This window comes from Carassius carassius, chromosome 2, assembly GCF_963082965.1.
Source record: "Carassius carassius chromosome 2, fCarCar2.1, whole genome shotgun sequence".
NCBI lineage: Eukaryota > Metazoa > Chordata > Actinopteri > Cypriniformes > Cyprinidae > Carassius > Carassius carassius.
Genome location: NC_081756.1, coordinates 41,266,146 through 41,280,521, shown reverse-complemented (window position 1 = coordinate 41,280,521; position 14,376 = coordinate 41,266,146). Strand labels below are relative to the sequence as shown.

Genomic DNA, 14,376 nt, shown 5'->3' with positions numbered 1-14,376 from the left:
CCAAATAGTTGGTTCATTTTCCATCAAATAAAATAAACAAACTAATTTAGGAAGTACATTACATTGTCTGTCTCTCTCTCTTTCTCTCTCTCTCTCACACACACACACAAAACTATCCACAGTTTGGATACATTTGACTAATGTATCTTTTTGAAATAATAACAGTAAACAAATATCAATTGGGCATTTATTCCCCACTGGAATAATTAAGATTTCTTTATGCTGCTGAAGTCTCTTATGCTCATCAAGGCTATATTTATTTGATCAGAAATACAGTAGAAACAGTCATATTGCGAAATATTATTCACATTTAAAAAAAAAACATTTTAAAATACACTTTATTCCTGGCAAAGTTGAATTTCCAGCAGCCATTACCCCAGTCACATTATCCTTCAGAAATCATTCTAATATGCTGATTTGGTGCTCACGGATTATCATTTCTTACTGTTGCTCAGTTATTGATAATGTTTCTTATTATTATTATCAGTGTTGAAAAGTGTTTTTGCTGCTCAATATTATTGTAGAAACCATGATACATTTTTAGGATTCTTGATGAATTGATGAATGCATGCTTTATAAATGATTAATATTCTGGTTAGTGTATCACCATTTCCACAAAAATATTAAGCGGCAAAATAGTTTTCAACTGATAATAATAAGAAATGTTTCTTAAGAAGCATATCAGCTTATTAGAATAATTTCTGAAGGCTCATGTTACAATGAAGACTTTAATAATGGCTGCTGAAAACTCAGCTTTGCATCACAGGAATAAATTACAATATAACAAATTAAATCAGAAAACTGTTTTTTATTATTATTATTATTATATATTTCACAATTTTACAGTTTTTACTGTATTTTTGTTCAAATAAATGCAGCCTTGGTGAGCATTTTGGCCAGTAGTGTGCACATTTCTTTATAAAAACTAAAAGTTCAGAAAAAGCATCAAGTGAACAGTACATACGGAAAGTCTTTCAACAATATGGACAATAGTAATAAAAAAAAAAGAATGAGTAGGTGTGCCTTGACATTTCACTGGTAGAATATACAAGCAGAAAAAATACTTAGAGAGATAGATTGTTTAGGTGTCTGTGCTTACATCAAGTTTCCTCCGATGCCTCATTACACCCAGTACCACCCACACTTTTCCCCCACTTTTCCACACTTTTCCCCCGAGAGCACATTAAAGGGGCTTGAGTGTTGGAAAATACACTCTGGCAAACAGTCAACATGCACATAAACCCTCATGTAACAATCAAAGGAAGTGTGCGGCAAGAATGTGGACCTCATCACAATGGAAAGAACAGAAAATAGATCTTGTCTGTTCTCCAGAATACGTCATCCCTACCCTCTCACTTGTGCGATCACAAAAACAAAGAGAAAAGGGACAGTAGACAAAATGCCCCGTGAACTTTCCTAAACTGATTACACAGAAAAGAGGGTTCATAGGTTTTGAATGGCACACAGTACCGCTGTTCCTTGTCAATCGCTTCACCCCTTGTCAAATGTTCAACCCCATGGAACATTCCAGAAAGGCTCCTGTTGCTAGTCGAAACCAACATCAAGCAATCACTAAAACACTCCTTATCAAAAGTGCTCTTTTGATTAAGTCTGAAGGGTGTGTCTCGCAAAAACTTTCTGGAGCATGATTATATATAAACACTCTAGTCAAATGTTTACTCTACGTCTTTAAAGTGCCCCTATTTCGCAATTTTCAATATTGCCTTGCATGCAGTGTGTAATGTAGCAGGATGTGAACACAAACAATTTGTAAAGCTGAATGTGCATGATAAAGTTTTTGTCTTTCAATAGAAAGAATCGACTTTGAAAAGCCTAAATGAGTCTTTAGTAATTCGAATCCCACTTGATGGCCATGATGGCTACACATCACAGGGGGGAACACATTTTCATAATGGTTGTCCATTTTTCAAGTTGGCCGGCGGCGAACAGCTTGAAACGCTCTCAAACATGTCATTTTAATGACGACTGCTTCTCTGATCTCAAGGAGTTCAACGTGGGATTCACTCAATGCTGGCTCTTGAAAGATGGCTCAGTACACAGTTTATTTGGACCAGCTGGCTCCACTGAATCACAACCTGTAAGTATGATTAATAATTGATGTTTAACTTCGTTTCCGACACGTGCTGTACACGGTAGACCATAGGAGGGGTTTATAAATGCTAAATCTTAGAACTGCTTTGAACTAAATATTTGAGAAGCATTGGAAAATGTGATATTAAATGCATATTTTGAGAAAACAAAAGGGTTGTTTAACCTTGCATGTCTATAAACCAATTGTAGGAGACTCCCAAGACAATATTAGGAACCTTCAAAATAGCATAATAGGGGCACTTTAATATTTCTACAGTCCAAATTTTAGAATAATGGTGATAAAAGAATCTTTCGGCAGTGTTGGGGATTGTATGAAGACTCTGACCTTTTCCTAACCTTAAGGTGGTTCAAAAACTTGTATAGGTTCTGGGTTCAGTAACTTGTTTAAATACTTCTGTAATATTCTTTTAAAAACTACATTTTTTCCAAGCCAATACTATTCAATATTGACCTGAAGTGTTCCTAGCAAAACATGCATCTTACAAAACCACTTGTGTACAGCAGACAATCTTATCAGACGCATACTTAAAAAGAGGTCAAATGATGGAGAGTACTTGCGTGAAATATAAGATGACAAAAACACTCCAGCTAATGCTGAGCCTTGGCAGAGTCGAAGAAATGGGAATACAGAAGGACTGTTAGAAAGACAAGCCATGATTCCCAGCAGACCAGAAAGAACCACTGATAGCAGCAGAGCACATCGACGACCCAACCTGAGACAACACACAGACACACAGAACATCAGCATTTCTGACATGCTCAAGCAAGAACAGTGCATTACATTTATATGAAATGATTGAGACAACAATTTGGGCAAGTTCTGTTTGTCAAACGTTAGTGGAAAGTTGATGGGACACCTGTGAACTTGAGAAGAACTGACTTCATTCATTTGGTAACAACAACCCTAAAGTATTTTAAAAGTAAATTAACTGCAAAAAGATCTAGCATCATTCATTTGTTTAATACTCTGCATCTAATGCAAAGTAGATTGAACAGTTTAAGTATATATTTATCACATTTAGAAATCTCTCCACAGGCAATTTAGGAAAACTCACCAGTCACACATAGTGCCAAGGAGTATATAGCCCAAGGTCCAGCCTGTCATTAAACAAATGTGCTGGAGTGGAATCTTCCAGTAGTTGGCACATACCAAGTCCCACTGAAAACATACAGAGGAAAGACACACTTTCAGTATTTTTCAGCATTGTTGAATGGTAAAGATGTTTTTGGAAAACTGTAGCTGGTTTGTTGCTTATGCAAGGTTGTTTTCCAGACCAAGATAGTCTACCAGGTCAAAGTCATCTATCAGGTCTACCAGATCAATGTTACTATCTATAAACTATAAACAACCAGGACTAAAACTAAAAAACAAAACAAAAACAACAACTTAACAAAAGAAAACCTGTAAGCCCAGCTTTATGATGTTTGAGTTTGAGATACAATAGGGTAATCTACAGTACACAGACAAAAAATATTTATTTACAAAGTGCACACCATCATGTATCACTATGCTGATGTTAATCAAATGTATTTGAAAACTTAAATACATTTTCTTGCTAACACAAAATACCCATGAAATCTGAGGAGGGCAGATTATGGGCAAATGCGGTTTTCTTTCCTATTAAATAATCAACTTCTATTATTACATTACAGCTTATGTGAAGCCATGCTACTCTAGTTTTACAACCCTCCTCTGCCTGGTTCTGCTTTCAGATGCATCTTCCTAAAAACAAATCCATTCAGATTTCACGACACAGAATATTTTTAATATCATGGAAAAGGAAACACATCGCTAGTCAAGGCCACACGAAAAGCTCCAGCTATGAACATCCTGTGGAAGAGGAACCCAACACTTTTCACAGCTGTTCCCTGTGCTTTTAATGATGGGACGGGGGTCTCTGCATTTTCAAATTCTTGTATAAATATTATGCAGTTTTCTGATTGCATGACCTCACTGTAATGTATCTTAATCACAATATTCTTAACATATGGTTAGTAGTCAAAGCCAATTTAGATGGATCAGCCTGACTAGTAGTTGGTTCATATCAACGTACATGAAATACCATTATTATTTACATTCAGAACGGTTGCATAATGACACTTTACTTAACAAAACTGGGACACTTGTATTGTTTTTTATATACAGCTAGTTGTAACCCACACCCCAAACAGAAAACTTTCTGTATTTTCAATAAATGAATAAATAAAAGTATTGACTTTATTTTTATACCGTTTTTACAAATGAGGACGTCCCCTGCTCACTTCTGATGATAAATGTGTTCCCAAAAGAAAGTAAAAGACCAGGTGAGTAATACAATACTCGACTTATTGGAAACACATCTACTCCAAGCGATCTCAGACAAGTCGTGTCACATGAGTGGACTGCTTGCATTGCTGTGTTTGCATACTAACCTCAGTCACTAAATTGTTGTGTAGTCCCGCCGGTTCGCCGTACTCCCATCCTCTGGTGCACGGCACCACGTCCCTCGGCTCGCTCTCCGTGTAGTTGCTCATATTCAGCGGGTATTTGTAAAGTTCGCAGTGACTGAGCCCAGACCCCTTCAGCCACGGGATGCTGAGGTTGAGGTAGGCTTGTCTGGAGAGGTTTCCGAGAAGAGAAGACGGCGGCAGTAACGCCAGGTCAGGTTTGCAGTGGTAAGACTCGGGAACGAGAGTGAAGAAAACATCGCTGAAAAGATTCAACGAAACCGCAAAGTTTGGAAACCAGCTGAAAAGCGTTATGATCCGGTTGTATCGCCCATATCCACCAATCTGAGGGTAGATTTTAGTTTCAAACTCCATAACTAGAGTCCTTCTCGACGGAAACAGCTGTTCCTCACAGACATTGCATCCTGTAGTGCTGGGAGTTGAAGTGACGGCGTTGTCCACACGCACGAACTGATTAGTCAAGCAGCACAGGGAAGTTTGATTCATTTTAGCCAATCGGTTCATTCGGATGATTCATGTAAACGAACTGGTTCATAGATCCGATTCACTGATTCTTCTGAGTTATCTTGTTTGAGTTTGCTGAGTTTCATTTCAGTGGGGAAAGCTGTTTACAGGGTTTCTGCAGGATTTTAAAGCTCAAATTTCAGACTTTTTAAGACCTTTTTTAAGACCTGCACAAATAAAATGAGTACCATATAAGCAGGCAAAGACAGTATCTGGTAACATTAAAATGTAAAATAATTTGTAAAAAGCATGATTTACGTTTCAGATATTGGTCTTCACAAAAACAAAACGTTTAATGATCACTCAATTTCAATTCAACTCAATTTTATTTGTATAGTGCTTTTTACGATACAAATCATTGCAAAGCAACTTTACAGAAAATTTATGTTTCTATAATATTTAGTAGGCCTAGTAGCTTATAAGTGGTGACTCAGTTTATATGGCACATATGGCAGAAATGTATGGAAAAATTAATTAAAGACTTAGTCAAACAGACAACGAACACTATTAACAGGAATTATTAAGATGCAATCAAACTTATAGCAATATTTGTTAGTTCTGTTTGTTGTTTCAGGGTTAGCATCATCTAGGGTCCTCTGAGGGGTCAGCTTCATCTCTTCTCAGGTGTTCTGGATCCAGACTGGAGCTTGTGGAAATCCTAGTTGGCAAAACAGAGAAACATATAAAGACATAATTAGCGTAGCTGCTGTTCCAACCAAGTATAATTAATTAGTTTAACCCAAGCTAAAGAATAATAATGCAAATTTGATCAGATATAACTGCAGTACAAGATTATGAGATGCATTATTTGAATGCTTGGCGAAAGAGATGTTTTCAAGTTTTTTCTTTTTTTCTAGTTTTCAATCTAGATTTAAACAGAGAGAGTGTGTCTGAACCCCGAACATTATCAGGAAGGCTATTCCAGAGTTTGGGAGCCAAATGTGAAAAAGCTCTACCTCCTTTAGTGGACTTTGCTATCCTAGGAACTACCAAAAGTCCAGCGTTTTGTGACCTTAGGGAGCGTGATGGATTGTAGTGTGGTATAAGGCTAGTTAGGTATGCAGGAGCTAAACCATTTAGTGCCTTATAAGTAAGTAATGATAATTTGTAACTGATACGGAACTTAATAGGCAGCCAGTGCAGAGACTGTAAAATTGTGGTAAAAAAAATTATTGACCTGGTAAGGACTCTAGCCGCTGCATTTTGGACTACCTGTAGCTTGTTTATTGAAGATGCATTACAGAAGTCCAGTCTAGAGGTCATGAATGCATGAACTAGCTTTTCTGCATCAGAAACAGGTAACAAGTTTCGTAGCTTGGAAATGCTTTGAAAAAATGTTTTTGTAACATGGGAAATATGATTTTCAAAAGACAAGTTGCTGTCTAATATAACACCCTGTAGAGGAAGTAGCAGTACATCTGTCTTGTTGCAAATTGTAATCTACAAGATTCTGTGTACTTTTTTTCTTTTCTTTGGTCCAATAAGTAATATCTCTGTCTTATCCAAATTTAATAGGAGAAAATTATCTGTCATCCAATCTTTTACATTTTTAACACTGTTATCTTAGATAATTTAGAAGTTTCATCTGGTCTCATTGCGATATATAGTTGATTATCATCAGCATAACAGTGGAAACTAATCCCACATTTTCTAATAATATTACCAAGGGGCAACATGTATACTGAAAATAGCAGAGGACCTAGGACAGATCCTCATGGCATTCCATATTTTACTGGTGATAAATGTGTGACTGTGTGACTGGTGACTCACTGCTTAAATAAACAAAGTTGTAGCAATCAGACAAGTAGGATCTAAACCATCTTAAAACCTGTCCTTGAATACCTGTATAGTTTTGTAATCAATCTATGACTATGTCATGGTCTATGGTGTTGAATGTGGCACCAAGATCAAGTAATGAGATGAAGCCTTGATCTGACACAAGAAGTAAGTATTAAAAAGCAAATTTTAGACATAAATGCAAGATTTGAAATGGGTCCGTAATTTGCCAGTTCACTAGGATCTAGTTGTGGTTTCTTAATAAGAGGCTTAATAACCGGCAGCTTGAATGGTTTTGGGACATGACCTAAAGATAACGATGAGTTAATAATATTAAAAATTGGTTCTTCGGCTACAGGTAACAACTATTTCAGTAATTTAGTGGGTACAGGATCTAATAAACATGTTGGTTTAGATGCAGTGATAACTTTTAAGTTTAAGTTTATTTAGCTCTTCCTGTCCTATAGTTGTAAAGCACTGCAGTTCTTCTTTGGGTGAGATGAATGAAGCTGAAGTATTAGACGCTGTAGAATCTACATTTGTTATTGTATTTCTGATGTTATCTATTTTATCAGTGACAAAATTCATAAAGTCATTACTATTAAACTGTGAAGGAATATTTAGATTGTATCATGACCTTCACATCTACTGTAAACCATTTTAAAGGGGTCCTATTATGCTCTTTTACAAAGTCTTGATTTTTGTTTTGGGGGTGTACTAGAACATGCTTTCATACTAGGTTGTTTGAAAAAAAAAATTTTTTTCAAATTTTTCACCTCTCTCCCCAGTCTGGCATGAACAGCTCGAATAGTTCCTGTATCAAATGAAGGCCCGCCTTCTGAAATACAAAATGTGCTGTGATTGGTTAGCTCGGCCAGTATGTGGTGTGATTGGCTCCACTCGGCGCCTGGTCGGGAAATGTCATGCCCCTTACCATAGCTGCCTGCTGTGAGCTTCAGCATAAATATTGTGTCAAAATCAAATGAATTTAACTGTGATTTAAACTGGATGTTTGTAACCACTTTAAGTTTGTCTGCCTTGGGCAAGGTCCGACATAGTGATAACCTTCGTTGCCTTCTCTAGTGCAGCTCAACCAGGTCTCGTCCCATTCGTCGATCTTTGTGATATCACAAATCCTGGAAAATAAGCATTATATTCCAAACGAGTCGTTCATTGTAGTTTAAGAAAAATATCTCCTTTTGAACTGGACTTCGAGCTTTGTAACCTTGCAGATCTTTTTTATGTTCGAACAGCAACATAACTAAAATTTACTGTAGTTAATCCATGTTAACAACAAATTATGTCTGTGAGAATAATTAAAATTATAAAATTCTCTCTGTTGATGTGTGGGTTTGTGGTCACCAGGATCAACAGATAAACATGAATTATTAATAGAATAATCCTGGCCTGTCCCTGCTCTCTTGGTCATAAAGCAGGCTCATAATTGTATGGCTGTTGTCCATTATACGAGAATGAATAAACAATTACAATTCCCTCAATGTCTGAACTGTCTTTGAGATTTATTTTGTTCCTTTTGTTAAAATTGACTGCACTCCCATTACGTCACTTCCGGTTTTGGCAATTTTGAGAGTTGGAAGTAAAATTTCACACAAACAACTCCAGAAGCCTCAAGTAGCGTATTTATTATTTATAAGTATATTATAAACACAATCTAGTTCCTACATTATTTTTCTTTATATCGACTCACTGAGTCTCTAACCTGTAATATGCACTATTAGTTCTGGATTATACCTTGCGGTTACCAAAAATATTAAAACTACTCATTATTAATAATGTTACAATGGACATGCATCAGCAATTTAAAACTTAATTTCAGTTTATGTTTCTAAATTCGGTCCTCCAAAATGATTAACATATTTTAATAGCTGTTCAGTGAACATGGAAACACACACAGACAGACATACATTCAGGGACTGTATAACAGGCCTACACTTAATTTGTTGCATTGTACTTCTAATGTAATACAATTCATTATTTAATCATTTGCATTCATTAATTCCTGAAATATAATTAATTTCTGTTTATCACCTTTTGTTTCTTTTTACATTGTTCTATTTCCTAATTATAATTAATATTTTAGAAAAAACTAAACAAAAACTCTTTTCAAGTTATTGTATAAAAAAAAGGTTTCAAATGTGGTAAAATTCCCCATTTAATTAATACTCCCAGTGGAGTGCTGTGTTTAATAAAATGACATTTGTATGGCAAAAATAATCCTCGTCATGACATTTAGCATCTTCATCCTACAAGAATGGCTGAATAGAATTTAACATCAGGAGAAGAAATAAAAACTGGTTCAATCTTGTGGTGGATGGGTCATATTGCAGCTCACAAAAAGAAACCACAGAAGCAGTCATTTCAAAAATTTATTTACGAACATAATCTCTGAGGAACAACAGCAGTTCTCGAGCTCTCTGTACATGCAAGTGTAGAAAATAACAATTTAGAATTTTTTATTTCTCGATTTTTGAATTGCAGGATGTCAACACAGCTAAAGGTGAAAGTACTGGATCTTTGACAGCACTGACGATAGCATCAACAAACCCCTCCCCTCCCGTAGCTGCTCCAACAATATGTACACAATTGAAATACATTGTACAAAAAAAAAAAAAAAAAAAAAGATACATTGTTACATCAGCGGCAGCGAGTGCGACACGTCTCGTTGCTGTTAGAACCTCACATTCTACGCAAGTTTAGACTAGTACAAAGAGGAGGGTGCAAAACGTCCTGGAATATTATTTACAGTTATGTACAACGTCTCGTTTACGCATTACAAGAGGAAAATTTACACAGCGGAGACCTTCAGCTCAAACATACCACAGGTGTCAGAAAGATAATAAATAGGTTTTTTTTTTTTTTTTTTTTTTTTTACTATTTATGAAGAGTTCAACGTATTAGAGGAGTTCAGTTCCATTTCAAGAATCATCTGTTAGACTTGTGGATAACTTTTTTAAAAACAAGGCTTGAAATTGTGGCTCAACACCTAACTATTCTATCTATAAATGGAATAATCAGTAATCTGTGTACTTAGTAGAGGTAATGTATTGCAGACAGAGGTCAGTGAGTCAACAGGCAAGCATGTGTAAGATTTCTGTTGTCCAATCTCATGGTCAGTTAGTCCCAATACAGTATATTTAGAGTGAATATTAAATACAAGTTTAATGTTAATTATGGCTTATGAGTGCTGAATAGTAAAGCCCAACACAATTCAGGTTATACGTTATCAAATCACAATTTCAAGCCTTTTAAAATTGATTCTGTGGTGGGAACCTCAAAAAAGCTCTCACCAGGTCAAAGGACAGTGGAAATATTAACATATCATCTTGTAAACAGTACGTAAACAGGGGCCTAGTGATGATACATAAACCATTTGATTAACAAATCACTATTTCGGTTCCATGGGGGAAAAAAGCACCTAATGACACCAAAAGCATTTATCTGAAATCAAGGGTTTTTGTTAGATAAACCACACAACACAAAAGAAAGCACTAAAAGTGAACATAATCTGAACAGAAAGCTATTCATATTGTGCTCTCAGAAGAACCTGTTTGTAGACATTTTGGTTTGCACTGCACAGTACTCACAAAATACCAGGATATGAGTCATCCAAAACAATTACCTGTGGAACTAGTGACACCTGTTGCACCCCGGACTCAATGCACACATACAGAACTGCTTCATGTGGGATTTTCACAGACTCTCAACCACACATGAAAGAAAGAAATGGGTGAGGGGGGAGATAAAAAAAAAATACTAGCCTGGATGGTTAAGCAAACATCACACAACCTCAAACTGAAGTACAGACAGGTAATGAGAAAGGGTAAATTAACAAAACATTTCAAATTCCACCCCCCCTCCCAAAAAAAAGAAGAACAACTAATAATTAGAAATAACCCTCTGTAAAAAAAATAAAAAGAAAAAAAAATACTCACGTCCCCTCTGTGTTTACTTACAAAGATAAACATCCAAATGTATTGTAAAGTTTATTTAGATGGCAAAGGACAAAGTAAAGTCAGAATAATTGATATTGGTGCATTAAAAAAAATATATATATATACATATATAATAATAATAATAATGTGGACATCAGAGGACATTCACAAGGAAGTTGAATATGGAAAAACAGCCAGAAAGCCCATGTATATGAATAGTAAACCCAAGAACGGAGGTGTGTGCATGTTTTGTTCTGCCATGTTGATCTGTAAAAGTCTGTATCAGTATGTTTCTAATAACGGAGGGTGCCGAGACATCACCTTTAAGTGTCACACAAATAAACGTCACCTTAGAAGACAAATTAAAAAACTGAAAGAAAAAAATGCAAAACATATGTCTGATGCAATGATTGGTTTTTGCAGATAAGATTGAGAACAAAACAGAACATAAAAAAAAAAAAAAATTAACAGCAACAACAGAAAAGCAGGAATGAACCTACATATTTTAAACAGGTGATGGGGTGATATTTTATTCTGATTTCCCAAACTCCTAATTGCTTAGATGTTTAAAAATGCTTGTATAGTGCTGAAGAGAGGGTATGTGTGGGGATTTAAAAGAAACTTGCAGTTTCATGTCTTAAAAAAATTATGTAATCTGATCAGAGGGTATGACACACACACACACACACACACACACACACACACACACACACACACACACACACACACACACACCAAAAAAACTAAAACCTCCCATGATTATAATTGTACAATGTGTAAAGTCAAATATGTACTACATCGTGCATGGCGTTGTTTAATATTTAGACAGACCCAATCCCAAATATCCTACCTATGACTTGTGCAGCTTTAGAAGAAATCAGAGACGTTAACTATATAAAGGCATTTTCTTGGTTTATACTTTTTAAAGATATATACTTGTGTAATAAAATGATGAATAATATACCTCTACTTTTCTTTAAATAAATCCATAATCACTCTGCTACTTGTGAAAACTATGGTCCTGGTCCTGGCCCTGACAGAGTAATCAGGAGAAATGGTGTTTCCTAATGATGGTGGTGATGACGATCTAGATTTATTTGACTAGCCTTGGACAGAAGCCTTTAGTTCCGCTGCATGGATGTCTTGAAAATACTGAAGATGCTTACACCTTTTGGCGTGGGTGGTGTGTTTGTATAGTGGGGGGGGGGGGTGCTGCCCGAAAGTGAACTGTACATACAATGATAACTTTTATTCATTTATTTTTTACACTTAACTGAGTGATGTTACAGTACATAAGTTATTTACAACTGTGCAGTAATGTGTGGCAAAATAAATTATCTAGAAGGCAGCAAGAATACATTGGTTAATGATTATAAAAACTGTACATCATTTACGGAATATTTTTTTTTTTTTCAGTTTTGTATTTTTTTCCATTAAACTATTGTTGGCTCTGTAGTGTTTCAAGTCACTTCCTCAGAAAGGGAACAATGAAATGCCCTAGTAAAGAAAGACATATTACACATAAAAAAAAAGATAAAAAAGAAAGAAAGGAAAAACTATAATCTTGTAAGTCTTGTGATTTGTGACAGCAACATTTGCTCTTTCATTAGTCTTTTCCTTATGCAGTTGTTTGGAACCAGGGCTTGTCAGACCTGGCTTAGGGACCCTCCATCCAGGCATCTGGGACCAACTTCACTGTTATTACCATGAGAGGGCACTCTAGGTCTCAGGCCCTGTGTGGATGCCCTAAAATTGAACGCAGTCTCTGCTTCCCGCTCCGTCTCTGAGCTGACGCCTCCTGCATGCAGCTTCCTGCCCTGATTTTGGGGCTGCATGGGGTGCTGTACAGCAGGAGATACTCTCTCCACTGCTGTAGGCATTTATAGACTCAGGGTCAAACAGGTTGAGGGATTGTTAGCACTCCTGTTGCACTATCGTGTCTTTTTGACTGTGTTCGCTGTTCTGTGCCCACCCCTGTGCTGTCTGTCCCTTTGTTCCTGAGCACACAGGTGGACGAACCTGTCTCAAGCTCCATGTCTGTTGTAACTTAGTATGGGATGGGACAGAGAAAAATTCTGTCCCATATGCTCGCCCAAATAACCCAAGACAGGAGGGACAAGGTTCAAAACAATTTTGCTTTTAAGATCCCAAACAAAACCATAAAAACTTGAGGTTAAAAGTGCAAGTTGTGTTTTTTCTCCCGTAAAAAGACGGTTCCTCCTCGGGCAGAAAAGGATGAGTTTTGTCATTTACGTTTTTTCTATATAATATATATTTTCTCTCCTCAAAGAAATCTCCTCAAACCAGCTAGCCCTTACCGAACTTTGTTTGATGTCTCTTTGATAGATGATTAATATTAGACCGAACTCTCAAGAGTCTCAATGTGTGTCTGTGTCATGCAGGCAACAGTACAAAGTCATCGTTGACGTCGACCATTGGCACATAGAAGGAGGGGACCTCGTTCACACACAGAGATTTGTGTCCAGCAGGGTCCAGCTCCTGTACCTTGAGTTGCCACTCCATTCTCTGCACTGCATTCAGAGCGGCGGCCTCATGCTGCTGCCGCATTAGCAAACACGTCTGTCAGAAGATGATGATTAGAATTAGACTTTGGAAAATATTTACAGTACTTGCACATTTTAGGCTTAAAATTAAGGTAAAAATACATGGAACTTGTCTCGGGTCCATTGAACATGTGGGTCTATGAGTGATGCATAAGAAAACTCCTCACCTTCATGCGGTCGTACTTATCATCCACATCTTGAATCCAGGAGATAAACTGCCGAGCATTGAAGCGATCTCTCACAGACTTGTTTTCATCCCCCTGAAGAACAAGATTTGTTAAAAATGTAATTTAATCTACACTGAAAGGCTTTTTAACATCTTTGATGTATTAACAATAGTAGCTAAAATGAGTTCTCACCTGGCTTTCTGATGGCATGTTGTAGACTTCTGAATCCAGCAGCATTGTGCAAGCACTGAAAGGAACGGCCTGATTTGCGATCGTTCTTGCTGCTCTGCAATGAACTCGCAGCACTTCTTGCTCACAAGATACAATCAGCTTCTCCTGTAAAGAGGTATACAATCAGAACAAGACTGGACATCCAAGTGATCCAGTGATACCTTAAGAGCATTCATCTAATAACCAAGGGATAAAGCTGGTAAACTGTGTTGAAACGATCAAGGTCTTCAAGTCACATTAAGAACATCAGAAGAAAATAAAATGGGGAGCCTGATCGTACTGCAATATGTTTGGTTAAATTAAATTAAATGCTTGGTTAGTTGAAATGTATATTGCAGAGAAGTTGCTATTCTATTACACAAAGCCTTTGATTCAAAGGATTTGTGCCATGTGATTGTTGCATCCTAACAAGGTGACTTCTGAAATGATGCATAGAGTAAATGTTTACCCTCTCGATGCTGTGCTGCAGTCTTAGTTTTCCTCTCACTGCCTCTTGCTGTCTGAACAGCTCCTTTAGGGGCTCCGACAAAGATGGGGGTGGAGCAATCTAAGATAGTAGGGAAAATTTTCACATCTTGAATGACTAAAGTTCAGCAGGACATCCCTGTAGCTTTATGGAAA

General features: G+C 36.7%; 2 protein-coding genes across 3 annotated transcripts in view; both read right to left on the bottom strand.

Annotated features, from left to right (window-relative positions):
- Nucleotides 1-2,533: 2,533 nt before the first annotated feature.
- LOC132109852 (putative solute carrier family 22 member 31) lies at nt 2,534-4,964 on the bottom strand. The gene is made up of 3 exons (XM_059516245.1): nt 4,525-4,964; nt 3,168-3,271; nt 2,534-2,825 (listed from the first exon to the last, which is right to left on the bottom strand). The coding sequence occupies exons 1-3, from the start codon at nt 4,912-4,914 to the stop codon at nt 2,549-2,551; spliced, it is 771 nt and encodes a 256-aa protein (XP_059372228.1). The 5' UTR covers nt 4,915-4,964; the 3' UTR covers nt 2,534-2,548.
- Nucleotides 4,965-12,035: 7,071 nt separating this feature from the next.
- LOC132109694 (ankyrin repeat domain-containing protein 11-like) overlaps nt 12,036-14,376 on the bottom strand; it is a 166,460-nt gene continuing 164,119 nt past the window's right edge. For both annotated transcript variants that reach the window (XM_059515980.1, XM_059515989.1), the window contains 4 exons: nt 14,204-14,302; nt 13,717-13,860; nt 13,525-13,617; nt 12,036-13,373 (listed from right to left, as the gene is read on the bottom strand). In XM_059515980.1, the coding sequence (XP_059371963.1) occupies nt 13,188-13,373; nt 13,525-13,617; nt 13,717-13,860; nt 14,204-14,302 (522 nt within the window). In that variant the 3' untranslated portion in view covers nt 12,036-13,187. The remainder of the gene's footprint in view (nt 13,374-13,524; nt 13,618-13,716; nt 13,861-14,203; nt 14,303-14,376) is intronic.

Excerpts from the sequence above, each read along its gene's own strand:
- LOC132109852 (XM_059516245.1), bottom strand. The coding sequence starts at position 4,914 with ATGGAGTTTGAAACTAAAATCTACCCTCAGATTGGTGGATATGGGCGA. Across the intron at positions 3,272-4,524 it reads ACAACAATTTAGTGACTGAG|TGGGACTTGGTATGTGCCAA; the intron begins GTTAGTATGCAA and ends GTATGTTTTCAG. Across the intron at positions 2,826-3,167 it reads CTTGGCACTATGTGTGACTG|GTTGGGTCGTCGATGTGCTC; the intron begins GTGAGTTTTCCT and ends GTGTTGTCTCAG.